General features: G+C 36.6%; 1 protein-coding gene across 2 annotated transcripts in view; it reads right to left on the reverse strand.

The window, feature by feature from the left end:
- Positions 1–27,611, reverse strand: part of ZNF407 (zinc finger protein 407) — a 351,735-nt gene that overhangs the window by 314,126 nt on the left and 9,998 nt on the right. For both annotated transcript variants that reach the window (XM_085323770.1, XM_085323769.1), the window contains 2 exons: positions 8,078–12,889; positions 2,136–2,250 (listed from right to left, as the gene is read on the reverse strand). In XM_085323770.1, the coding sequence (XP_085179896.1) occupies positions 2,136–2,250; positions 8,078–12,845 (4,883 nt within the window). In that variant the 5' untranslated portion in view covers positions 12,846–12,889. The remainder of the gene's footprint in view (positions 1–2,135; positions 2,251–8,077; positions 12,890–27,611) is intronic.

Below are 27,611 nucleotides of genomic sequence, written 5' to 3' on the forward strand. Positions count from 1 at the left end.
TTCAAACTGTTCTGGATGTTTCTTATTCTTCAAATCCAGTTCAATTCTTCAGGACTGTTAGCTACAGTATAAAAATGTCTTTTCCAGTTAAATCAGTATTCAGTAAGTCAGTAAGTAATTCTTAAAATACAKTTTTGGTGCACATTAAGTGGAATGTGATGATTATTTAAACTGCAAAAGGACTAAACTTGTATATAAAACAGAGTTTTGTAAGCAGAGGGTACTGTGGCATACATCTCTTGAGCGGATTGTTTTTATCATATCTGAATAGCACAGCTTCATGGTTTTGACAAAAATGAGCACTACAGTACTGCACAAAAATAGAAAATGCATACCTGTCTGGCAACAGGTCAGCAACATACAGTAAGTAATCAGCTTAGCAAAGCAACTAACATTCAAGTCCACAGTTTCAATCATACATATACGTTTTGCTCTCTATTGTATAACAATCATACTACAACTGAGTCATGTATTTTCTGAAACAGATTCTAAGAAAATGTCAATTTTTAAGTGAAGGAATGAGTTTTTGGAAAACAAGAAACTGTACCAAAGTCTAATCATGTTAATTCTCTTTTTATAAAAGATACCGTGTTAGCTATTTTGAGATTTTTTACTCTTTCTCTTATGATTATATAGTTAAATAATATGATGGTTTTTCAGTTTAAATTAAAAGGAAATTGAATAAAAAAAATTCTAAAGTTTGTTGACACCTTCTAAAGAATAAAGCTTAGTCTTCACTAAACAGTTATGTGGATCTGTGGTTGTTAACCATCTTCCACGGTCTGCAATAAGGCAGAGACTGTAAAGAAGAAGTTTTAAAAAAATAAAAATAAAATAAAATAGGCTACTACACATAATGTTCATTTTAAACTTGAATTATGCTCCAAAATAAAGAGTAGCAGAAATCATTCTACTGCTGCTCTTCAGTGGACTTAAGAATTAGATTCATATATTTTTAATTCGTTTTTCAAGAAGTCAGCAATTAATTTTCTTAAGTGAGTAAAAACATCCAAAGTATCTCATGAGGCTGCATGCAAAATTATTTGAAAAACAGAGAGATGAATCAGTGAAAATCACTCGACTGCATCTTCAGCTGAAGATTCACTTGTCCTTTAAAATGTGTAACCCACTTTGTCCTCCAGTAGATCAGTTTAGCACATGTAGGCTAAAAAAACCTCCTGCTGAATAATATCCCTAGCATCACACTACACCATTCATGTGTGCACTGCATTATCTAATTGAACTTGTGCTGTTCCATGCATTAGCTATAAGACCACTACAGCAGGTTACATAGGTTTGAGTAGAGTGTTTTTATATGATGCATATATTAGTTAATTTCTCTAGCATAATAACATTAAAATATATTTTTAATCAGAACTAGGGTATTAAAATCCAACTTTGAATGTCCTATGATGTACCATATATGCCATGGCATTTTAAAACCTTTTAAACATTTCTGCTAAATTAATTAGTTTTGCATTAAGGAGTCTCAATGCTTCCTATTAAACGCAACACATTTGAAGGACAATTAAACATTATGAACGATCCTTCTGAGGAAATAACTATAAAGTAAAAAAGAAAAACAAGATTTTTTTTGGTAACAAACAAGAACACAAACATACATAACAGGCCTCAATTTATTTTTAAGGTCTTAAGCCTGCAATATTTTAGATCCATTTGTTTGAAAATCAGTCTTCTGTTTTGTTTTTGTAAAGAATGAAAACCCTAATGGAGTCCAGAAATCTGTTAATGGTACTGAAATTATAACAGTATAGCAAAAGGAAAAAAAAAACCCACACAGTAAAGTCTATATTATATATTTTTTATGTCTTTAAATGGAATTTACAGTTCTCCCTGGCAATGTGAATGAACATCCTATAATTTAGTCAATTTACAGATTACAGGTTCAAATTGACCTTGTAGCCCATAAAATTGCTCATCTTCAGTGCAGGATTAGAAGTGGGAAAAGAATGTCATAACTGTATTTAAGGAATTTACCATAACAATGGAAAGGAGGATATGCATGCATAATTTTAGCCACTCTTGCTCACATCACAGTTTTCAATTCTGAAACAATGCATATCCTGCACTCTTCTCCTGGTTAACCACGGTGGAAACTCTTTCAATTTACTCACCCACAGACATGACACTTGTATTCCCTCATCCCAAGGTGCCTCTTGACATGGTTTCTAGCATCTCCGAGCTGAGCTGTTGCAAAGTGGCATATCTTGCACTTGAATGGCTTTGATCCTAAGTAAAATTTAGCATAAGATATGAGTTGAATTAGAATAATATATTACCCACGGTTAAAGAAATAAGAATTCCTGGGAAAAAAAAATAACCTTTAAAAAAGCCTATCCCACATTTATCCTGTTTGAGATTTTTGCCTAACAAAAAAGTATCTCGTACATAAATTTATAACTCTGGAGACACAGACAGCATATATACATTACTCATTAAAGTTTCCTCAAGTTCAAGATCAACTGAGGCTACTCACTTAACTTTTAATAATAATTTACTTTTTCTAAAGAATATTAAAATGAGAAGACAATACGCTAGAAAGATAAGTTGCTCTACATCTTTCCTTATCACCAACTGCTGAAACTCAGGCAATGGTCTTAAAGTGGCTTGATGCTGGTGTAAACTGGAAAATATACTTGTTTTTTTAAGCAAGTATATTTAAAGCAAAGTAATTTTACAAGTCTTCTGACTTTGAATAGATTTCACATTAGCACTGGTATTTCAGAATTGTTCTGTCACACACAGAAAATGATTCATCACCTAGCTATTGTAATGACATGCAATGTATGAATATACAGGGGATAAAATATTATGCCTTTATGACTGTTTTATGGTCAAGAATTTATGATTATTCTGCAAACCAGAAGTATTGACATTTTGGCTATTATTTATTTCAAGAACAAACTTTAATATTAAATGCCTAGTGCAGACCAAAGAACTCTAAAATTATTTCTCCAAGGAAGTAGTACCGACCTATTTCTTGCATCACATCAGTTCAGCAAAAAGTCAAATAATTTGTCATATTTAACAGTGGCCCTCTACTAAAGATRGAAAAAATACATTTTTTCTGTAATAGTTAAATTTGGCACATGTCAGTACCTACATCATTACGCAGCAACATTATTTTAAAGTATGCTATAGTACCTTCCAGTTTTCTGACCAGTAAATCCTTAAACCAATAAATCAAAATCATGGAATTGCAGTTAAAAATAAGTACAATATGTTCACAGATTCTCCGTATTATGTTTAGTCTATGTTTTGTGAAGCACTTCTTCCAATACAGTTAAGCATAATATGAAATATGGGATCTTTAACAAATATACATAAAGAGCTCTGATAAGAAAAATGTTACAGTATATCATACTTGATCAATGAACCTTTGTGCTGTGCCCTTGAAAACCGAATATCCTCCAAGAATCCATTGGTGAAATTGAGGATCTTAGTAAAAAATTTTAGAGTCTTAAATTTCAATTTAATTCCCAAAAGCTGACGAAAAATGAAGCATTTAATTTTAATCTTCTAACTGAAATAAAAAAGTCAACAGTACTAAGCACGGGCAGACAAGGTTGAATATTTCACAGTTCAATGACAATGAAGCCAGATCTCTTAATACTTCCATTTCTACTGTTGGAAGTAGATGTAAAATATATTTAGCACCTGAATGGTTATATCTAGTCAGCTTTATATGTTTAAATGTCAAAAGCAGGTTGAGACTGCAGCTAACAGCAATCACATTCTATCAATCACACTGAAAAATCCCAGTTTATTTAAATGATCCTGATAAAACTGTATTAATCATTAATTTGGTGACATTTCAAATCAACGCYGCATTCTATAAGAGACCCATGCAAATAAAAGAGAGGTGATCTTTGCATTAAATAAAAGAGTATTAAAGTTGATGTTTTAACTTGTGATCTTCAAGACTAATTACACAACTAAAATATCAAGGCCACAGTCAGAGGCAATTTTTTTTAATCTCTTGGTGTTTATACTGCTGTTTTACATCACAGAATTCAAATACCATGTTGATTCAACCCTATGTACTCTTAGTTTCTCTCCTACTGATTAAATTGTAAATTTGTTCCTCATTCTGTTACTGCAGGTGTCCCGCAGGGCTTCCATACAAACCTTTGCTGTTTTCCATTTACATGATTCCTTTGTGGAAAAACTGTAGTTCAGGCCAAATGTGGCTGCACTGTGCTGACAATACATAAATGTATTATCCTGTTGACTGCTCTCATCCAAAAATCACTGAGGCCTTCACTTCACTCCCCCCCCCCTTATATTCAGGGCTGAATATCTGTTAACGTCTCCATTTAAACTCCATGAAAATTCAAGTGCTGGCAGGCTACAGTCAGTACTTATCACCTGAAACAGAAACAGTACATCTCCCTTTCAGGCTGCTGATGCCACATTTGTTCCTCTGCTCTTCAGTGGAACAAACCAAGATTTTCTATTTCAGGTAAGAGTGTTACACTAGAAGTTCAACTAATGGGGCAAAAAATCTGTATGTACCAAAAAGGTTATCAGAAACAATATTGAAGCAATTAGCCATTTCTTAGCCATAGTTTTATTTTCACAAACTTTAATAGTTTTCCTAAGCTCTATAAAATGTGCTACCGTGAACATCGTACTTGGCTCTTAGTTAACTACAAAAAAAAAGAGAAAAATACCTTCAATAAAGCTATTTAGTTAGAAATATACTATTTAAAAAAAAAGCCACAAAATCAGTTCACTTACAAGTTAGGGCATGGAAACAGGGTGTATATTTTGTGATGGCAGCAGTAAACAATGAGGTTCTTAACAACAAAAAAWTTTTAAAAAAAGAAATTAAAATTAGACTAAATTTTAGAGTTCAGGATTGACAGGACAAAAATTATGCTGTTGTTTCACGCAGATGACTGGAGTTAATAATCCTCATTTTGCATTAGGACAATAGAGACYCAAAATTAAAAGAAAGGAAAAAAATCACTGCCCCAGTTTTAAGCCACCCAAAACCAACATCACCTGCCACCGCAGGCATAGCTGCGTCTCCATCTCAGGCCCAATGCAAAGCGAGCACAGCCACGTGAATCATCATCATCCTATTTCCAACCACGTTTAGGATATGGGGACTAAGACACCATGATACTATGCTTATACTGGACAAACCTTCCATTAATTGAGAAAACTTATGAGAATCTAAACAAAGATGATGTGGCTGCAGGTCATTTTTCCTCAGATGTTGATTGTTAATTAAGTTTATAGGACCTGCATCAATTGCAAACTAGAAAGCCTTCCACCTCTACTACTCCTTTTATTTTTCTTTACACCTCCTCATTTTCACTTGTCAATGTGTGATGGACTTACTTGTTATCTCTTCTCTAGCAAAGCTTCCCTTTCATTTGCAACATGAAAATTTCTTAGATTGTTTAAAGGTATTTTGAAACATTCTGTTTCTCTTACTGGGAATCATTAGTTGCGTGTTTGCAGCACTATCACCTCCCTTCCCCCCACAAACCATCACCAATTACTCAAATAATAAAAAACCCATGGAGTTATATATTGTTATAGGTATATATACAAATATTTATATATGTATCAGTATATATTCTTTTATATTTATATATATACACATGGGCACATCTCAATGCTGAAGAAAGATTTTAGAAAAAGCACATAATCAGAACAATAAATGGGAAAATAAACTGTAGCTCTCCTCAGGTAATGAACCTGGTGTTACTCTGGAAGAGACGAGATAGGGTAGAAATATTGTATTTCTTTGCCTGGCCAATGTTAGAAGCCAGTGCATACGGTTAGCGTTGCAGGTCCATTTCCTCTGCCACCAGTCCCAATAACCATTTATTTCTTTTTCAAATGCATCCATTGTCACRCAAATTAGAACAAAAGGTTATATAAAACACATAAGAAAAATCACAAAAATATGAAAACAGGGTCTGGAAGGGAAACTTCTTCCCATTAACTGTTAATAAAAGTCTCTGTATTACTATTTCATGTGAATAAGCAAAGCATCAGAAAAGCAATTCATGCAAAGGTGCAGTGAGAAAGAGCACAGATTAAAGTCTGTTTTGAAACACTTCTCTATCCCCTCCAACAGCACCACCGAAAAAAAGACTTGCAAAATGAAATTTATTCTGTTACTGCTTTGCATATTTAGAGCCATTCCAAAGCACAATAAAAATATACTTCATGGTAAGATCTACACACAAGATGTTAAAAAGTACACTAACTTTTACTAAATGTAACAATCAATGATGTAACATATGTAAGTAGGGTTGCTTTGTCATATATTGATAGTTACCTCACTTTCACATCCACATTAACTTGATTTTAAATGCAATTAATACATATAGTCAAGGAAGACTAATGGACTACATTCTGCACTTAACCTGGTGGACATTTTCAAATGGCACAAGTGACCAGTGCAAACCTATTTTGCATTGTAAACGACTAAATAAATCTTAATGGATTAAGAATGATCAGCTATCAACACACAAGGGAAATTAAGTGCTGAAATGCCTACATTGATTATTTTAAATTATTAGCCTTACTCTGTTCTTGAATTTGTATGCTTTTAGTGAGCTTTAACACATTTACAAGACTTATTGACTATAATTACAAGAGAATTCAAGTAATGGACACATCAATTATAAGCAACATGTCTTGACCAGACAGTTGCATAAAGAATTCTAAAGAGAGCTCCATTAGCATCTTCCCCTTAGTTTTATTCAGTTTTATCTGCCATAAGAGGGCATATTAAAGGGCTTATATAGCTGTTCTGATCATGTGAACAGGAATGTCCCTCCCAAGACTTAACACTGCATTCAACGTTAGATATCAGCTAAAACTATATAGATAAACACATTATTGACAGGATAGAAGTGATGATGAAAGTATAAAGTATGTGAATTATTGGTATACATGAATACTGCAATTATAGTAAAATACTTTGAAAGATCTGAAATACAGTGTCTGTGTTCCTCAAGATTAATTTTAAATTTTGTTGTCCAGTCATGCCCTTGCTTTTTTATAAAAATGTTAAAAACTATTTTAGGACTATGCCAGGAATTATCATTTCTTTTTCCCTACCTTTTTGTTCTCTTCCTTGTAACCATGCACTAAGTTTCAAATACTGCATGAATTTAAACTATAGCTTCCATAATAAGCCATTATTTAAAAGTACAGTAAAATAAACCTTACAGTTTTAATGAAAATATGTTCATTGAAATGTGAATTTATTATTCAAATCCACTCATAAATTCAACCATGGAGACACCACTTGTCTAAGCAGAGCTCAGTGATTTAGAAAAGCTGTCTATTTAAAATAAAGAATGTATGGCAGGTTTATAGAAACATCGCAGTGAATTTTTACATAAATTTAGAACTGCAGCTTATGCATTTTTCTACAAAAATGTTTTTAAATTTTCCACTTAAAATTAAACATAAAAAGGAATTGAAAGCGTAATCAGCACCGAARCAAAATCAGATGCTACATCCCTGTGCATGACATCAACACCACATACTACCTTCCAAAAAGACTGACCTATTCCAATTCCCATAACTTATTTCTATGAAAAAATCTTGTTGGTTATTATTCATATTTATTAAGGAGTGATATAATAGCAAATGACTATCTGGAAGCATTATGCAATGCTGAAAATGTAACTGAATTGAACTGAAATAAACTATTTAGATACTAAACAGCGATGAGAAAGTTACAAAGAACAGCTAACTTGTTCTCTCAAAGCAGCACTGCTTCATTATATGAATTTAAGAACAAAGGATTAGCTAAAGGGAAGGAAATCTCTTTATATGAAAAAAAAAGCAGGACAACTGCACTTACAATGGTCTTAGATTTTCTACCATTTGATCACTATACCTTCATACCCCTTCACATACTTAATACTTAGGTGATTTTGAATTTCATCAGTGGTTCATCAGGCTATAYGAATGCCATTTCATAAGAAATCTCGATGAGATTAACAAGCAGATAAAGACCAATGGTGTAATTCACTCTGTTTGAAAGAGACCGGTTGCAAAGAGAGCATTTCCATACCTGTATGGGTACGAATGTGAGCTAGGAAGGCCATGGAATTGCTACTTCTACACATCTTCCCACAATACTTGCAGACGTTGCCTTGATTCTCTTCCCTCTCTCTGTTTATTTGCTCCGTGTCTTCCACAATGTACTTATTCACTTCCCGCAACAGTTCTTCGTGTTGCTCTTTGATATGGAGGAACAAGCTCTGCTCTGAATCAAAGGGCTCCGTGCACTTAACRCATTTAAAAGTAGCGCCTCCTTCCGGCAGCTCCTCCACGCTTGCCTGCTCATTTCGCATGTGCCCGGCACTGGCCAAGTGCTGGTGAAGGTTGCTTTCTGTGTAAAATGATTTTCCACAGAGCAAACAATGAAAATGTTTTTCTTTTGAAGGATGTTTCATGGCTATGTGAACATTTAGTCCGCTCAAACCATCTGCTAGAAAACCACAGTCATCACAGCGAATACGTGTCGATTCCCCAAGGGAAATTCCTTCAGACTTCTTCTTTTTCACACTGCTTGGTGACGTGTCTGCTTTCACAGTGAGCTCACTGGCTTTCACTCCACCTGACATCCGCCCTTCATCAGAATGGTCAGCAGTCTCCCCATCCTGATGGCTTTTTAATCTKACTATAGAAGAATCAAACTTGCCAAAATTCTGTATTATCTTTCCTTTATCATCAGCATTGATAACTGTTCCCAAAGCCTCATTACTACTTTCTTGCATGCCCTCAGCTGTTGAGCCATCTGCCTCCCAAACATTGTTATTTATAGTAACTTCTGCTTCATGTTGTGCTTCCATAAGGGCTTCTTCCTCCTCCCCAGTAGGATCCTCTTCAAAACTTCTGTCATCCTCTAAACTATGTATATTTTGTACCATTTGCCCAATGTTTTCAGCAAAATTTGATTGCTCTACTGCACTACTTTTTTCTGGATGAGTTAGCCTAAGTGGATTATTCTCTTTTGGGGATATTTCTTTTAGAATATCTGTATTTCTACATTCTAATTCAGGATTTTCTCTATTTGTTTCTAAGCTTCCTTCACCTTTTCCCGAATTCACATTTGTGTCATTTGATTTGTTTTGATTTTCTGTAGTGCAACTGTTCTCTGAGTTTAACAGCTCTTGACTGTGCCCATTTTTCTGAAGCTCACAAGTACCTGCTTCTTTAACTGATACCTCCTTATCAAATTCAACAATTTTGTCTTTCTGAGGAGCTTGTTCGAATGCTTCACAAAAATGATTCTTGCCTCCATTTCTAGATTCCTCTTCAATTTCAGCTTCTACTGTATTCTGGGAACTGCCTTCTTCAGGCATTTCTGGACATGCATTTTCATCTAAGACAGAACATTCARTTAAGTTTTTACTCATATGATCACCCTCTGCTGCATCTTTGACAAATTTTATTTCACTTAAAACAGTTTCTAGTTCTCTTGGACCAGGATGACGCTCCTCTTGAGACATAGCAGTAGCTTCTTCCGTGATACTTGCTGCGTCTGCTTCCTCTCCAGAGGAACAATAAACATAAGTTTCTCTTCTAATTTTATGTTTCTCTGTTGCTGCATGCCGAATCATCTCTCTGCGAGTAACAGCATAGTAGTCACAAGCCATACAGTAGTATTCAAATTGTTTTGTATGCTTTCGTTTTATGTGCAGCTCTAAAGAAGAAGAAGAATGAGCAATGAAGTTACAGTGTATGCACTTGTTGTCATTTGCATCCATTGCTCTTCTCTGGAAGCATGGGTCATCATCTTGGGTAACCCTTGCTGGTTCCAAAAATACACGTTGTTTTATACTTAAAGTATTTTGAGTATTTTCCAGATCTGGCAGCCGATGGGCACTTTCAGCTTTTATCTCAGAGTTTCCTTGGTCAACTTCCTGATTTTCTACGACAGAATTTTCCAAATCTGATGACTGGCTACCGTCCTCAATGTGCTCATACAAAACAGTCGTGGGGCTATTAACCTTCTTGTTTACGGATTCAAAATTACCTCCTTCAGGACTAACAATAATCTCCGAGTTCTGTTTTCCATGTCCTTCTATTTCAACACGACTTCTGTGTTTTTTGGTGGCACAATGACGTTCCATATCTCCTTTGGTTACAGTATAATAATTGCAAACCTTACACAAATAGCTGTACTGATGACTGTGCTTTCGTCTGATGTGAACAGTCAGATTTGTAACACTGGAGGCCAGGAGACCACAATGGGTGCATGTCCTAGAAATAGTGCCTTTGGGTCTCCCTCTTCTTGGTGCATTAGCTAAAACCAACTCATTGTTTCCATTTTTTTCATCAGCAGGAAACAATTCCTTATTTCTTGATATGTTTTCCACAGCAGAGGATGAGACATGTATAATTTCTTTATCTAAGTCRGTATTCACACTGCCTGAAATGGAAGGTTCCATCACGGTTTTAATACCACCAACACCAACACAGACCTTTTCAATACATTCCTCAAAACGTAATCCAATATTATTTTTCCTGGCATTTTCAAGGTGCTTGCTTCTTTTGATATGCTTCTCCATTCCTTCTTTACTCAGTGAGTAAAGGTTACATGCTTTGCAAAGGAAGTGATATTCCTGTGCATGTCGGAGTTTTATGTGCCTTGTAAGAACAGTGGAAGATCGTGTCTTATAAAAACACTTTTTACATTGAAATTGGGTTTTATTCAGAGCAGAATGCTTCAGTTCATTCCTATGATTTACAAAGGAGGAGTCCGGATTTTTTTCTTTCATGGACACTTCCATATCCTTTGCAAGTTTTTGACTATTGTTTGATTCTAAGGCAGCATAAGTTACCACTTGCAAGGTCAGATCACTGTTACTGAATGGAGTAGCTTGCTCATCATGTTTCTCATTTTTTTGATGATTTATCAGCTCTTCTTCCGTTAGAAAAAAGAGAAGGCAAGTTGAACAACTATGGGACATATTATGCTCTTCACTCATATGGCTTTGAAGGCTTATCACATTCAAGCAAGTAAGTGAACAAAGTTGACAACTAAAGCTGCAACCTCCCATCTGGTGTTTACTGTCCTGACAGTGCTGCTTCACATCTTCCTTGACTACAGAGAAATAACTACATGTCTGACAATGAAACTGGATCCTTTTTGYATGAAGCTTTACAACATGATCTTCCAAACTTTTTCCAGTCTGAAAAACATTACCACAATAACTGAAAGTATGACGAACACTATAATCRGCAGTAAGTTTAATTTGAGAATCTTTAGTGTCTGTAGTGCCGGAAGAAAGTGTGTTTGACCTATCTTGAGTAAGATCTTGAATCTCTGAAGTAGCTTCATATTGATTTTTATCATGCGTTTCTAATTCTGTACACAATGTAGGTCTTGAATCGCCAGGTTTAAGCTGTGTGTTGGAGGTACGCTTCACGTGTACTCTCTGAGGATCAGACTTGCCTTTCTTACTACTACCCAACAAATTATATCTTCTTTTAACCTGCCTTTTCAGTCTAAAAGAACTACTTCTCCCAAATGAAGTCCTTAGTAATACAATGTTTCTTTTATGTTCTAGTCTATCAAATCTCCTTGTCATGTTTAAACTGCTAACTAGCTTTTTGGTCATTGGAGGGTKTTCCGATTTAGGCAAGATGTATTCTGAGGGTCCTGGTATTTCTAGCTTTCCAGTAGGGACTTCGTGATTTTCTTCGACACTGGAAGAACGTAACATTTCCTTTGTCATAGYAGCTGCCTTTTCAGTAGAAACATTTATAGATGGTATCATTTCAACAAGTTTGGTGCCATCATTCTGTCTAGACAAGCTTATTTTTGAGCCTTTCAGTGTACTGCAAACATTGCCTAGTTCTGTTTTATCAGCTATCCTYGTCCTTAATTTACTAGTCCCAGGTTTCGTTCTCACATTCCTCTCTYTGATTGCAGTAGACTGTTGTTTATTAAAGGATTTTTTTGTCAGTATCTGTACAAATCCTCCCCGCGCAGCAAGGTTTTGTCGTCGAAGGTGAGTCTTGCCAAGTAAGTGAGAGTTTAGGAGATCTTCCTCAACACTCTGAAAACCACAAAGATCACAACAAAATATCTTGGATTGCTCATGATCTTGTTTGACATGTTTGTGCAATGCTGAGCTATGTTCTGCTGTGCAACTACAGTGAGGACATGTTTGCTCTTTGGGTTGTCTAGAGTGGATTTCTCTTATATGTTTTCCCGTATCAGAGCAGGAGGGGAAATGTTCATTACATGTTTTGCCTTTAAGATCATTGCCAACCGAATAGCTAACACTGATTTCTTCTGAATAAGGTATATTTTCAGGAACAGCAGCTGGAACCTCTTGTGAATGTTTACTTTCCCAGTGAATCTTCAATATGGTACCATCAGCACATTTGAAATCACAGTGTGGGCATATCAAATTTGAATTAAATATGTCATCACCAAGAGAGCTGGTGATTCCTTCCTTCTTTATAGCTCCATCTACTAAACTAACTGCTTCTCCAAGTAGGGCTTTCTGCAATTTCCTTTCACTATCTTTCATGTGTTCTGAAGAACTCAGCTTTCTTTTTCTGGAGACATTTTCAGGTCTATCTGCTTCAACAGTGTCAAAGTTTGAAGATTCTGACAATGCCCTTTTATTTGTGTCATTCTCTTCCCTCTTCTTTTCAAGATCCCTGAATACTTCACGTGATATGGACTTTATTTTCTGCTGAGATGAAGGGTCACACTCAGCGTTTTTTCCTGATGCATTTCTGAGGGAGTCTTTTGTTAACAGAGTTTGCGAACTCTCATCAACATCATCTCTCTTCTGATTATCCTCCCCATCCATCCTTAACAGGGATATTACCAATTGTAGATCATCTGGCTTAGTACCTAYAAAATAAAAGAGTTACCATTACTCTTTATGCACACTCAAATGTTACAAGGCTCAGGTTAAAAAGAGAAAAAAAAATAACAAAATCACAGAGAGATGGACACAATGAAAGAGACTAGGCTGCTTTTTCAGTATGGTGTCTCAACTTACGGCAYCTAAAAAAAATCAGACCAACTTCTATGCACAAAGTTACAGACTTCTCCGTGATGTGAGTGAGCACTGGCGTCAGATTTTTTTGTAATCAAGTAAGTGTTCAACTCTCCAAGAAAAGATTACATAATTTAGCAGTGAGCATTGCTGAGGAATGAGGCTCACAAGTGCTTAGCATCCCTAAAACATTATTAATGTTTTGCCTTTTAATGTTGTTAATTTTATTAAGTGTTTAAATTCTTAGCATGCTTAACTTGGGCAGAGAAGTCTGACCTTTGTTTTGGAAGTACTTTTAGGATATTCTAAACATAACAGCTTTCAGGTAACCTGCCATGGGACGCTCAACTTTTCCTCAACAGGAAATCTCAGGACCCTAAATTCAAAAGCTCTAAGAAGGAAACAACCATGGCTAAAACAAGCAAAAAAAAAAAAAAAAAAAAAAAAAAAAAAGCAAACATTGTAAGAATGAATCTTTCTTTCCCTCCTCTGCTTAGACATGCCACAGAGCAAAAGGAAATATGCTGAGAGAAAGGCAGGCTTGTTAAGAAAGAAAAAGTGCTACTCTCATCATTCCCCATCACTCCTAAAATATCCTCTAGAACATCACTTCCCAAAGAAACAAAAAAAGCAGACATGAAAAAAGAGTCCAGAGAGGGAAAACCTCTTGAACCTCAGCACAAAATCTAACCGTCCAAACTCAGTTACCAAAAAGATTTTTCTCAACTGCGTAATGTGACCTTCCTGCTCCTAAATGGATGTCACCCATAGAAAACTGATCTACAAATGCATTTGGCAGTGTGTGTATGTGGGGGGGGTGGGTGGAAATCCAATCTTGACATTTATTACCTTTGCATTTTGATATAAAACTATTGAGAATTGAAAATGCATTTAATTTTAACAGATGACTAAATACAAAATGTTTATCTATGTGCTTTATTCTATGATTTGAACATCAATTTGCTGCAGATCCAAGTAACCAGTTTTTCGTTCAGTTAGCCACTGAATGAGGCCATGACCACAAYAGTAAGTACTTCCTGACAAGATTAAGTAATTGTAATGTTGAATCAGAGTACAATACAGTCAACAGAGGGTACAAAAAGCTAGTTAAGTACATAYTGGGCAGGGAGGAGGGAGAAGGAAAAAAAAAAACACACACACACCTCAAAAATACCACTACTCATGCTTATTTTTGAGGCTAAAGTAGTTCAAGAATGTATTGAACTGGAAAAATATACTCAAATCAGTTGGACTCAGTATCTACGGAAGCACAAAACAATTGGCCTTTTTGCTTAACAATAATTTATATAAGGCCTATAAGCAATTGAGCGCACAGCAGCTGCAAACATTCAAGGGACTTATTTCTCAACTGCAGGTCTCATTAAGCTAAAGTACTGACCACACTTACACCTAGGTAGCTATACCTAGCTTTTTAAATGCAAGAAGGAACATGTCCAGACCACAACAGCCCTTAGGAAGGTCCAGACATGGCTCCTCTGWGTTTTTGTGATTCCTATATTGTATTATTTTCTTTTGTTCACTAAACCATGATAGAAACTATCGCAATTAATGAATATGTGAAAYAATCAGGTCTACGTTCCCAGCTGGCAAAAGTCAGTATACTGTCAGTGTGTTCAAAAATGCTGCAGCAACTTACACCAGATGCAGATGAAGTGCAAACCTACCCTGAAAAGTTTTATGAACACTGTTTGGGACACRGAAAAAAAGACCAAATGAAAATGATACTGTTTAATGGGTGTAAAGCACTATTGATACATCCCASGTAGGAAATACAAAGAAATTATGTCAGTGTTGAGTGCCACAAGTCTATCCCTAGCTGTCGGCACGCAGAAGTCCTGGGCCTTTTGCCCTGCCGCCCTGCCACAACAGGTCCACTCTTCCCAAGACTMCTTCCCTGAATGACCTAGAGAGAAAAGAGTTTTTCCTTTGCTGTACAATAAAATTGACAGTATCAAACCAATTCTCAAACTTCTTCATTCCTTCAGACTATTTGATTTATCAGAGAACATGTCCAGCAGGGAACTAATAACCTGCACTGGAAATTTTCACTATCAAAGGGTGTATCTGGATAATTAGTGGTTTCTCCACTGACAAAAATTCTCACATCCAGGCCTTATTAATGAGTAGGAGATTGGTGGCTCCTCACCGAACTCTCTTCTGACATACTTCATGCCCATTTAAAGTCATTCCGTAATTTGATTTAAACCTTAAAGTGCTGTCACACCTAGATCAACTTCTGACAGAAATCGCAAACCACCTTCAGCCCAAGATACAGTAATCACCTGAGGTGGATGCTTCCCGGCTGTCAGGGAGAGGTATCAGTTAGTCTCAGAACATGCCTTTTCTGCCATTGCAGCTCAGATTCAGCTCATTTCCAATAGGCACCCGCAAACCTCAAGAAAAATGGCTGATCATTTGCATGCAGTATCTGCAGGCTCAGCCTTACTTCTTGTAATTTGTTCACTTACTCTCCAACAGAAGTTCATCTTTCTCTGTGCTCTATCGAAAATCCCAGATTGCAAGGCTTACCCAATTCATTCAAATCAACTTGCACATCCAGTTCTGGCATCCAACCTTCAATTCAACCGTACTGCATCAATTACAGAATTATTCAAACACTTAGGAAAAAAATTATTTCCTTTCTTTCATCTTTTCAAATTGGTTGTAGTCAGGGAAAAAAAAAGAGGCAAAACAGAATTCCATAGGTGGTGCTAATGACTTCCATAAATTCAGTATGAAATTAAACATAGCCACATACATAATACAAATGCGCAAAGCAATCTCACGTCCCAGCCTTCTTACCTAATTCCACAATTCTACAAGTTGATAATAAATGGAGACACCTGTCTCCACCTTCATTTCTTGAAAAACCTTCCCTACCACATGGGCAGGAGATGCCCTCTGCCTCATTTATAGGCAGCACTTCTGATGAAGTCAGCAGGCTCACATCTATTCCCACAACCAATAACCAGTATTATCATGGCAGTAACTCCTAGACTGCACTTAACGYGTTAGGTGCAGTAACAGTTAACGATGTGCTTTTATCAATTTTGTCTCTACTTCACAGCTGAGTGTTCACAAAAATAATCCCCCCCCCCCGCATACTCTTCCGAAGGCAAATTAGTCTCTGATCCACCTCCATCTAAACTGCGTCAAAAGACTGCTAATGGGAGTTCCCCCYATGCTTAAACATCATATTCTATAAATAATTCTTTATAAAAAGAAAACAACTATGTCTTGGTTGCCTTTGTCTCTCTAAAATTATCTGTCAATTATTTAAGGAATTAATTTTCTTTAAATTTCCTTCAGTTCTCCTAAAGGTGCATTCAGGACATTTACTGAGGTAGATATTACTGGCTATCTCTACTTTCTGCAGGGATCATAGTCATAGCAATTTGCTGAGCTTTGGTCAGTTTTCCAGATTTCAGCCAACATCTAAACACAAAACTGAAYCATGTCTCAGTTTCTCCCCACTATGATCTTTGCTCAGAAACACRGTTGTGTCTCTAACACACAAATTTTAATGGCACATGCCTCAGTTTTCTTGGCAGGATAGTAGTTCCTCACATCCAAAGGGAGCTTTGGGCAGACCTCTTCCTAGTTTCACACATGGGTTTATTGCTCCCCTCACTCCTTAAAGTCTGGTACTTCTACCTTCTCATACATACCTTCTCAGTTTTGTCACAGGATGAGAGGAGGATGGAAATGGAACTGGCTGCTCACAAACCTAGGTGGTCCCGAGCCTCAGCCTGCATAAGCCAATTCAGTTCCAGTGTCATCAGAGCTGCTGCACTAATTACTACCAGCCATAGTCTAGCCCTTATATAACTGATGAGTCAAGAGCATTCTGAGGGTGTAAAGCTCTAATGATCACATTTCAAATATGATACATCAGTTTAAGTGCATTTTGTGGATTTTAAGTGGATTYTGTTTTTGCAAAATTCAGCCTTGGATCCAACTGGAGTCTGGCACAAAGGTCGTATCGGTAGCAGAGACTCTGCATCCTGGATTCAGGACAAGAGGCAACARGCACRAACTGAAACACAGGACGTTCCATCTGAATATAAGGAAAAGCTTCTTTACTGTGAGCGTGACAGATAACTGGAACAGGTTGCCCAGAGAGGTTGTGGAGTCTCCTTCTCTGGAGATACTCAAAACCCACCTGAATGCGATGCTGTGTAACATGCTTTAGGTGACCCTGCTTGAACAGGGGGTTAGGCTAGATGATCTCCAGAGGTCCCTTCCAGTCTCAATTAAATCAACTAATAACCAAAAGCATGTATTAGATGTAATAAGAATACCTCTGCAGCTATGACAGTTTAAGCACATGCTTAAAGATAAGTCCTACTAAAGAGTGTGGCTGAACGAGGCTTTTGATGCCAAAGCGGTACTGGCACTGCAGTGCTGATAAATTCATATAGTAACTTCTAACTCGACTTCTAAGTCAAGAGAACACTTCTTGAAGTAATAAATATCCTATTCATGAATCAGTAAATCTAAAATATGTGAGGTGCAAGCTCTGGGGCTTTACTATCYACCTTTACCTACTAAAGATTACAGTTAAGTTCTGAGAAATAACAAACAGGTGAAGTGCAACAACACAAAACCACTTCACATATTGCATAAATATATTTAAAAGGATTCATATAGCCTCTAGGACTGCAGCAATGAAATCAAGAGGTGCTACCCAGCAGGCCATCAGGAATGCAGAATCAAGCCCAAACAAAATACACAGCAGTCAAATCTTCAGTACTTTCCTTCCTTGAAGCTCAGTTCTATTAAACAGCTATCTCTTAATATCATGTTTGAGGTTCAAACTGAAGCCATTCTAACTCAAAAGCGAGTTGACTTTTTGGAATATAAATCTTCCGTTAATGTTCATATAAATCAAGAATAGCTGAAGAGTTTCTTAAAGGATATGACCAAAAATTAATTTGCCACGTTTGCTGCAGGTTAACAAATTCTTCTGCCTKGAAGCATCCATTCATTACCCAAGGCATTTTGAGGTTATTTGTAACAATGTGTTGTTAATAATTTTGAAAAAGAAACTTCTTGTGGCCTGAATCTTTCTATGCAGAAAATGCTAAGCTCAGTAACTCCACTGGCAATATCAACTAAGTCTTCAGCTAAAAAGCCTTAGCTATATTATTTGATTTTGTTACTAGTCAAATTGTGTATTATGCACTTGTAATTTAAAAGATGTGCATGTCCTCATATATAAGGTGAGGATTTGGATGTATAAATTTCTRTGCTGATGTGACATATGGATTGATAATTTTGCTTTGAAGAGCTTAAAAATGTTTTACYTCTTTTGGATAGTTGGATACTTGAATAGTTATTGAGGGAAAGCTTTACATTAACAATTCTCTTTCATGCATCAGGATTTCCTAATGGTCAGAATCACGGMGTTTGTTTTAATATTTAATCTAATTTAAAGGACACATTCATGGTCATAATTCAACACTACCTCAGTACCTACTAAGAAGAAAACAAAAAGGAAAAGTAGTAATTCTTTCCAAGTTGCCACCAAGATAACAACACRGATTTTTGTATTCTTCTTACATTGTTTTTTCCCCAAAGAGAATATCTTCTGTCCCCAAATGACTGATGCTTTTGTACAGAACTGTACTAGATACCATATCAATATGTACCAAGCAACCTACTTGAGTGTTTTCCCTATTTTTTTCTTCTAATAGTGCAAATAGTATATAATTACTCTATGCCAATACATGTGCAATTGAGATTTTTGATACTTGCATTCCCTAATCCTCAGGTGAAATTTAGAAAGTAGTAATTTTAATTTAAGATCAAAAGAGCAAGCAATTCATTAATGATCCATAAACCTGTAATGAACTGCAAAGTTTTTTAACTTAATGCTCAGGAGATAGTTATTTACTTTTCTTTCTGATCATATGCCAACTCTTCAAGGAACACGGTATGGAAGAACCCAAATAAAACACATTTACAGGTACAAAATTATTCTATCATTTTTATTTTTTATGCTAGTCTTTGGAATTAGACATTAGAATCTAGACATTAGAATTTCCAAAGCACTTTTCATTAGCATATTATCTTCTTGAAGTATTCAGTATTTCAATATCCAATCTACAGTGTTTGTAACAGATTTGACATATGGAAAACAGTTTCATTTTTTTGCCTTAGAAATCCCTCTTTTCAAACAAATCAATTCTTTCAATGAAATCATAGACACAATGAAGCAAGATCATTTTAATGAGCTCCTTAAATAGCCTGCACAAAACTGAATGTGAACAACTCATCTCAATGTAAGACCTTTGTGCCAAATAAGCAACTACTCATATTCAAGGGCATAACATCCTTCCTAAATCAAATTACAGGTCTTTTTTGCAGTCCTACAAAGATAACTGGCTTCCTTCACTGCTCTCTTGACAGATGGAATACAGAAGACACTATGACTGTTGGTTCAAACAGAACAAAGATCAACTTTATTTTGAGCAGCATTTGGTGCTTTTGATTACAAACATGCATTTTGCCTTGCAGTACCAGAATGTTACGATTTCAATGTACTGTGACCATGTTCTTTTTTTGAGCCACTTACTTTGGGCACCAGAAATTCCAGAGGAGACTTCCAAATAAAAAACTTTCAAAGCAACTACCACACTGATGGATCTGCAATAATTATAATAACATAATAAAATGCATACTAACACTCATCACTTGGAATATCACTGACAAACTCAAGCATTTTGCACTCATTAAATCCACTCTGTCATAGGAATCAGAAAGAACTGTAATGGCATCATAGTGAAATGAACCCTGCTTGCATCCTTCTTGCTTCTGCTTCCAAACCATTGAAAGTACTTCCGGGGGGGACAAAAGAAAGGAAGTTCTTATGAATTCCTGCTGTAAAGAAGATATGTTTCAGTTCACAGTAAAAACTGAAGAGCAAAAGGCTAGGTTCCCTATTTCAATATCTATTTGCTTCAGAAACAGCAAATGCTGCTAAATGCTGCAGTGACCACTGATCAGTTCAGCTTTGAAAAGAGAGTCTTAAAAAAAAAAAAAAGGTGGATACACATTCAAGTGCTGTTAGAATCAACATGCAAGTCCAAGACAGAGAATGAACAAAAGTGCACTAGCACCACTTTAAAAAGTGCTGAATAACCCCTCCATTTTTAATTTCTGAAATTCAAAAAGATTCCTATTTTGAATTTTTAAATTTGAAGAATTTTGACTATTTTCAGGAGGAGGCACAGATAAAACAGTAGGGATGAAAATGTGCAAAAGAAGCTTCTGAAGATCCAGGAAAGATCGTATTTCCATAACACTGATTTTTATGAATGAAAAGYAGTGTGTACTCAAAACACTTTAGAGAGTTCATCAGTTCCATGAAGGAAACTTCAAGGATAGAAGCTTACATTTTTCACAACTAGTAAGGAGTTATCTCAGAATGATGTGGTTTTATATGCAATGATGATGYAATTCTGACTGACTTTACCTATTAGACTTGGAGAGAAACAAAAAGTGTAATTTGAATCTCTTTTCTACCACAGGCTGTAGAACCATTTTACCTGCAATGGACTGCTCTGTGAAGGTTATTAGAGGAAGCACRTCATGCTCACACTCGGAAAAAAAAATGTTAAAAGTTTGGGGTTTTCCTATGCTTTGGTAGAAAAAGATATAAAAAATAAAGAGTATTATTCTTCTAGAAGGCCATTCTAGAATTTARTATCTGCCAAGATTTACTGAATTTTCATCAACCTTTGCTCAAAATGAAACCTAAAAGATGGAAAAATATGTCTTTGTTTCTACCTTTGTTGGCATATCCTTGTTTTAAACCATSATTTCATACGGAAAACAACAACAGCCTTCATCATCACAGCTGGGATTACATCTGTCTGCCACCACTGCTCGAGTAGACTCAGGAAGCAGTAGCAGAGCTAACACAGGTGGAAAGGCCACCACAAACAAATCTATCTTCTTCACGCTAAGAATCATTTTTTTGGGTAAGCTGAAACAAGATGCAGAAAGGGAGTATGAACTAGACAAAACTGCGAAGGAGGGGAAAACAGCCATAAATAAATAAATAAAACCCCAAACAAGTTGTATGTGACATCAGGACACCAAAATTGTAGAAAGGGCATAAAAAGGAGGGAGGATGTAATAAGATAGAAAGAAAAGGAAATCTAACCTGTTTTAAATAATTTTTTTTTTTAGGCTTTAATTGCCTTACTTGCTGTTCTGTAATGACATTCTGCTAATATAAATTAGGTCCACATAATTTAGGTTACTGCCTTTATCCCCATCTTTTAAATGACTAGAGCAAAGAACGCATGTAATAATTTCTGTGTATATGCCACACTTCTTTGTTTTATTGTGCTTCCCATTTTCCTCTTATCACTAGCCTATTAAAGTATTGCAGCTGGAAACAGCTGCATGAGTGTTTCACTGAACAGGTAGCATAAGCAGTCAGGATTATTTGTAACTTAAAGTTTCCAAAGAAAAATACAAAGCGCCCCTACACATTTAAAGGAAACAGAAAATTAATAAAAATAAAAGCATTCTGATGACACCTKGTGGCCACTTCCAATACAGGGACGTCACGTTTTACTGTATTTCATCTGAGAAAGAGCAGTTCAAACAAAAGTTGTTTACATTTTTCTTTGGTAAGCACATCCACAGAAATGATAACTGATATATATCCTAGAGGAGAAATACATGCTTGCATATACGCATGTGTGAAATCACCACATTAYCAGTATTAATATAAGTAGATCTATTCAACAATGTTAACTATTGGTTCCTAATATAAAACTTACTTTTCTTTACAATAAAATAAAGTTGAACATATTGAAAGTATTTCAACTCAATCCTGCAAGATGCATGAAACTCAGATTGTCTTTTCAGTCTTGATTTTCTAACCAAATTGTTCAAATAAGGCTGGGGCRGGGTGGGGGGTGAAGCATAGTTAAAGCAAAGGGCTGTTTTTCATCTCCCTGTACTCAGGGAGTTCTCTACTATACATGTTTTCCATAATCCCTGTCTGCATTAGACCTCCAATAAACTTAAGCAGCAGCCTGAAAAGATTCATTTCTTTGTATTGCTGTATCTCTGAACAAGAAATTAGTATCTGTCATCAGAAAGCTATGCACTTTTGCTCTGTGAAAAGTTCAGGGGATTCATTGAATTTTATTCTAATTTCCATCAGTTTGTGTCAACAGCCAGAAAACAAACATGAGAAAGCAACAGGAGGCCTACAGAAGGTACAGTGGCATCATAATTCTAAGCATATGCAATATGAGAGGATACAAATATTATTAATCCCTTCTATGGTATCTGTGATACTAGTCATGAGCTGCTATTAGTCTTTGCATACTATGGTGCCTCCTTGTCTCCAACCCCTCTGCCAAAGCTGGGCCATGTATCTACAAGGCACCTTTGCTCCAGCAGTGGAGAGAAGGAAAGTCGAAAGCCAACCATGCTCCTCTCTCCCCCTAGCAAAACATGTTTTTGTCAGCATATGGACAGAGAAGGAGAGCGAGGGAGGAGGCAGTGCTACAGTAAGGTACTTTATACATGTTGGAAAGATGAGCTGGTAGATGCAGTATCAGCATTTACCTTGCAGTGCGGCCTGAACAGTGAAATCGAATCTCCCCAAGACGGGAACTAACCAGTGTAACAGAAGAGAAATGAAGAGAAGAGACACCACCTTGCTGACACCACCATCACCCATAAAACTCCCATTCCATCCCTTGTTTCAAATGCCATTGCTTATCAATAGTATCCATTTCCCCTCGCAACTATTTGTTTTGAATGTGCAACAAATTCTGTGCATACTTAAATCAGGGCCTGAAATTTAGTTATCTTCCGGAACTTGCAGTATACCTGTGAGTAGTTTCAGAGGAATTCCTCCTGGGCTGGCAGGCAGAGGCACATGTGCTCGAGTGCATTCCAGAGTAAGGACTCAATTGGCAATTAAAATTTTCACTTCTCCTGCCAAAATTGTGTTCTCGGGGCTGTGTCAAAAGCAGGTGCATTAGGGACCAGACCATTTCTCAGCATCTGCAAAAGTTACACAACTTCATTTTGCTTATTTAACAGCTGCATCTTGCTTATTAGTTTTCCGTCACCTGGATATCTAGTGTAAACTCTTCTTGATATTTTGAAGTATATCATGCAATAGCTACACAGGATTACAGTGCATGTTCTTCAGCTGACAGTTTATCACAAAACCACACCTTCAATCCATGCCCCGAAGTATCAAACAGCTCACTGAGAAATAYTAGACTCCAAGGTAAACAGATCCCTCTCCTCCAAGCCTAGAAGCAGCTGCAGAACTATTACATGAGAACTATTACGTTCTAACTTAAAGTGGAAATATCCAGGACACCACCTGTGGCTTTCCTTGTCTGCAAGAAGAAAAAATAGGTACAAGGGACTTCAACAACCTCAGCCTCTGCCTCCTCCTCCCCAAATCCTTTCTGTGCAAGCAGCCCAAAGACATCCAACAGACTGCAGCAACAGAGGTGCTACACATGGTACAAATGCACACAGCAGAACCCCACTATTTCTTCCCCTTGAACAGAGTCCTCAGCAGTTGGGTCAGGGAACTTACATATACTGCCTTTAGATTTCCTATACACAATACTCTCGCACAGGAATGTGTTGGGAGAGTGTTATTGCTAATTCCCTGAAAAGCATTGAGTTAAAAAAAAACAATCTTACAAACTTTCCTAAGATGTTTTAATGAACAAAAAAGAAAAAAAAATCATGCAACAATGGCAAGTGTATGCAGACTAAAGTGGAGTAAGAAGTTACAGCTGCAACATTTCATTAGAAAAAAAATGACACACTACTAAGTAGGCTATCTCTCGGTTCAGTCCCCACCAGGAAACGAAGGGCCCCAAGCTCACCCTTTACCAGCTATCTGTGTCACAGTTCGTAACAACAAAGTATAGGCAGCACGCAAAGTCAAGTTTTTTTCCCCATTCTGGAYGGGCAGCATCTTGGCTCTACACTCTCAGCATACTATGCAGTAGAGCTACACCAGCCCAAATTACAAACACAGCTAGCTTCTCTGATAGAGCAATATGAACAGAGAAAGCAGACAYGCTAACTGAACAGGCTGCTTCCTAAATCAGAGAATACAGATAAGCCTATTTTTCTCTCAGGTGATAAAAAGAGTACTCAGTCCCGAGTTTCTGTCATTAATAGTCATTTTTCTCGTATTCATTCTGTGCAAACGCTTTTAAGAAGTGCTATAGGACTTCTTTTTTTAGCTGTAATGAACAATGAAAAAGAGAGAACCTAAAATTAAAGCTTACAGATGAACACTTTATTTATAAATGTTTTAAAGTGAAACCCAACATTAAGCTTACTACTTTTGGTCCATATTATATTTTCCAGAACCCTAAGGCATTATATCCTACTTTTCCAAGCAATATGATTCAGATCTTCACTTTCTGCTAAATTCCATAAATATTTGATATTCAAATACAACTTCAGTTTCATCATCTCTACAGACTTCCTCATTCTAAAGCACCAAATCCTTTCATTTCTTACCTGAGTCAGGAAAGCAATTCACTTCTAACTGTTGTCCTCTATTTCTATTTTACAATTCAAAATATATGATTTCGTAGCGTATTTTTCCAGAGCCTARTATCTAATGTTACTTCCATCACACTACAAGGTGTTAACAAGTAAAATCTCATGTATTTTTTAATGGCACAAATTAATATAAACATGCAAAAGTTCTTAYTAGAACAATCATCATACTTTTCTCATCAAACTCATTCTGCACTAGTGTGCTAAGGAGATCAAAGTTTTCTAGAGGCACCTACAAAAGAAAAAAAGATATCCCTTTAATGGTAACGAATTCTTCACAAAATCCTCCTTACAAGAAAGCCTAAACTTGCACTCATAACTGCTTAATAAGCATCCTAGTGCAAATATGTTTTGAATGACTGGAACAATGCCCACAAACTTTTAACCAACTGAAATCACTGGAAACAAGACATTTGCAAGTCAAGAAATTTCTTTAGATGCTTAAAAATGATCCTAGAAAGTTATGTCAGATAACCGAATTTTATCCCACAATTCGTTATTCACAAGTGAACACAATGGCATACAAGCATTCTTGTAATTAAAAATAGCTTTTTTTATTTAGAGACCTCAACAAATAAGAACAATYAGCTACATTAACAATGCCTTTTCTAGAACATCTTAAACAAAAAAAAATAAGTTATATTAGACTATTCTTAATAAGCTGCAGATTTTAAAAGTGCCCAATTAAAAAAAGAAAAAAAAGACTCCAGAATAAAGRTAGGAAATGCACAAATTCAATGCTATTAAAAGGCAGACACATGAGATCCCATGTATCTTGTGCCATTTGTAAAAAGGTTGTTTTATTATCAGTGTAACTAATCACAATGAAGACATCTCTTACAACCGAAGGCATTATAATGAATTTTCTTTACAGCTACAGAGAAATGGGATTTGCTGTTCCATATCAAACTAGAACAGGCTGTATAAATTCTTCTTCATATTTATTGTTAAATGTAATTTTTATCTATAAAATCAGCCATGAAATATTAAAAACTGAAACAACAGAATTTATGTCCTTTACTTAATTTAGTTTAAACGGTCTATTCAGTAAAGAGAGGGAAAAAAAGGTTACATTTGTATTATAGTGTTCCCCCCCACACACCGAAGCATCGCCATTATAAACCCCTTAGTTTGGGGGATTTACAACCCGGCTGTAAAAGTTCACTTCATACTTAGGAGTTGGTATACTTTTCCTTTTGCAAATTAAAAAATAATAATTAATAAATCCGCTGCAGGAGGAAGGCAGGAGAGGAACGTGGGAGAAGTAGGAAGCGTCTGGCCGGGAAGACTTCAACGCTCAGCCGCGGGAAGGGGAGGTGAGGGCCGCTGCCTCGGCCCGCGGGAGCCGCGGCAGGCGCCGGCGGCGCGGAGCGCCCACCCGCTGCCCCACGGAGGCGCGAGGCCCCACGGAGGCGCGAGGCCCCACGGAGGCGGGGAGATCGGACAACGTGGGGTGTGAGGACACCTGCAGTAGAAAATTAAAGGCAGCCAAAAAAAAAAAATCCAATCTGATGGATGCTAAAGGATTGAAGGATATAAAAAGGCCTTTATTTAATATAGCACGGAAAACAATTAAAGAAAAAAAACACATTAGTTTACAGGAAGGTAGTTTCCAAAACAAACCAGAAAATAAGGCAACAAGACAAATGACCGTGACCTTAATAGCCTGGCTTTAAATGAGGCTATTTCAGCCTACCAATACCTTATTTTCAGCTTTCTCCTTGATCACAGCAAAAAGCACAAGAGTTCCCTGTACCTTAATTTTCAAGGCTCCTCGTTTTAAGGTCTGAAAGGAATAGAAAGAGGTAGCCAGAGAGCAAACCTCTGGTTTGGTTCCCCCAGCATAGCTGGTGAAGCTGGTGAAGGTGGTAGGCACCAAAGCAACCTATACTGACTGCATTCACTAGTTTTACGAGCACAAGGGAAGCTAGAAGAGAGTTTGAGTTCAGAGATGCTCACAGCTGCCCCTGGTGAAGCTGCCATCCTCCATTCAGTGGAGGCCACTGCCATGGGCTCCGGTTTAGCCTTTGTTACAGCCCATAACTTAAGTTTCATTTATTGGAAAAGGCCTTCTCTTAGCAATTCTCTAACTATAGTCTACGAGGTTAAACTAAGTAGTTTGCAACCCATCCCTTAGGTTCAGAGGTGGACATGGTTCCAAAGGTGGCCTTTTGTAGCAAAAGCTTCCAACAATTGCCTTAAAGCCAATGCTTTATTGCTAAAACTTTCTAGGTTTAAAATATGAACTCATCAGAATGAGTTTATGTCTGTATGATTTTACACATACTTTTTTTAATGCAACGCAAGTTGTTGCCTTAACACATTAAGGCCAAAGACTTAAAATATGGAAAAGATCAATACACATCTATCAATGCTTGCATAATCTACATGTAGGAGGAAAGTGTGCAGAGGACAGGAAGAAGCAGAAACTAACTCCATTATTATCATCCTCCCAGTGAGCTCCTGCTCTTTCCTTGGTTAGTGTTGAACTGATGATTTTATCCAACGTAACATTTATTGTGCTGCTAAGAACAACTGTGGATTTCTCTCATATAGTAATTCATGCAGATGCAAGTAATGTCTAGTTTTCCATTGTCGTAAGTAAAAATGCAAAGAACTGGAAATAAAAATTATTTACTCAGATTGATTTCTTCCACATTCTACAACTGTCAATTTGAACAAAGGAAGAAATGAAAAACTATTGACATTGGAAGGCCAGGTTCAGACTTTCCTTTCACATTTCACATTAAAGGAACAAAATTCCCAAGATTTTATTTCCAAGAATAATTAGGTAAATTTCAACAACAGTTAGGAAGAGAAGATGCTTTTATGAACTAAATTCATGGCACACACACAGATCAGAGGATATTTCTGAGATATTTATAAAGAAAAAATGGAACAGGAAGATATTACCTACGTAGCCTCCTGCCACAAACTCACAAAGGGTACATGAGCCAAAAAAAAAAAAAA

This window comes from Rhea americana, unplaced genomic scaffold (genome assembly GCF_003343005.1).
Source record: "Rhea americana isolate MKP2758 unplaced genomic scaffold, rheAme1 scaffold_87, whole genome shotgun sequence".
Taxonomy (NCBI): domain Eukaryota; kingdom Metazoa; phylum Chordata; class Aves; order Rheiformes; family Rheidae; genus Rhea; species Rhea americana.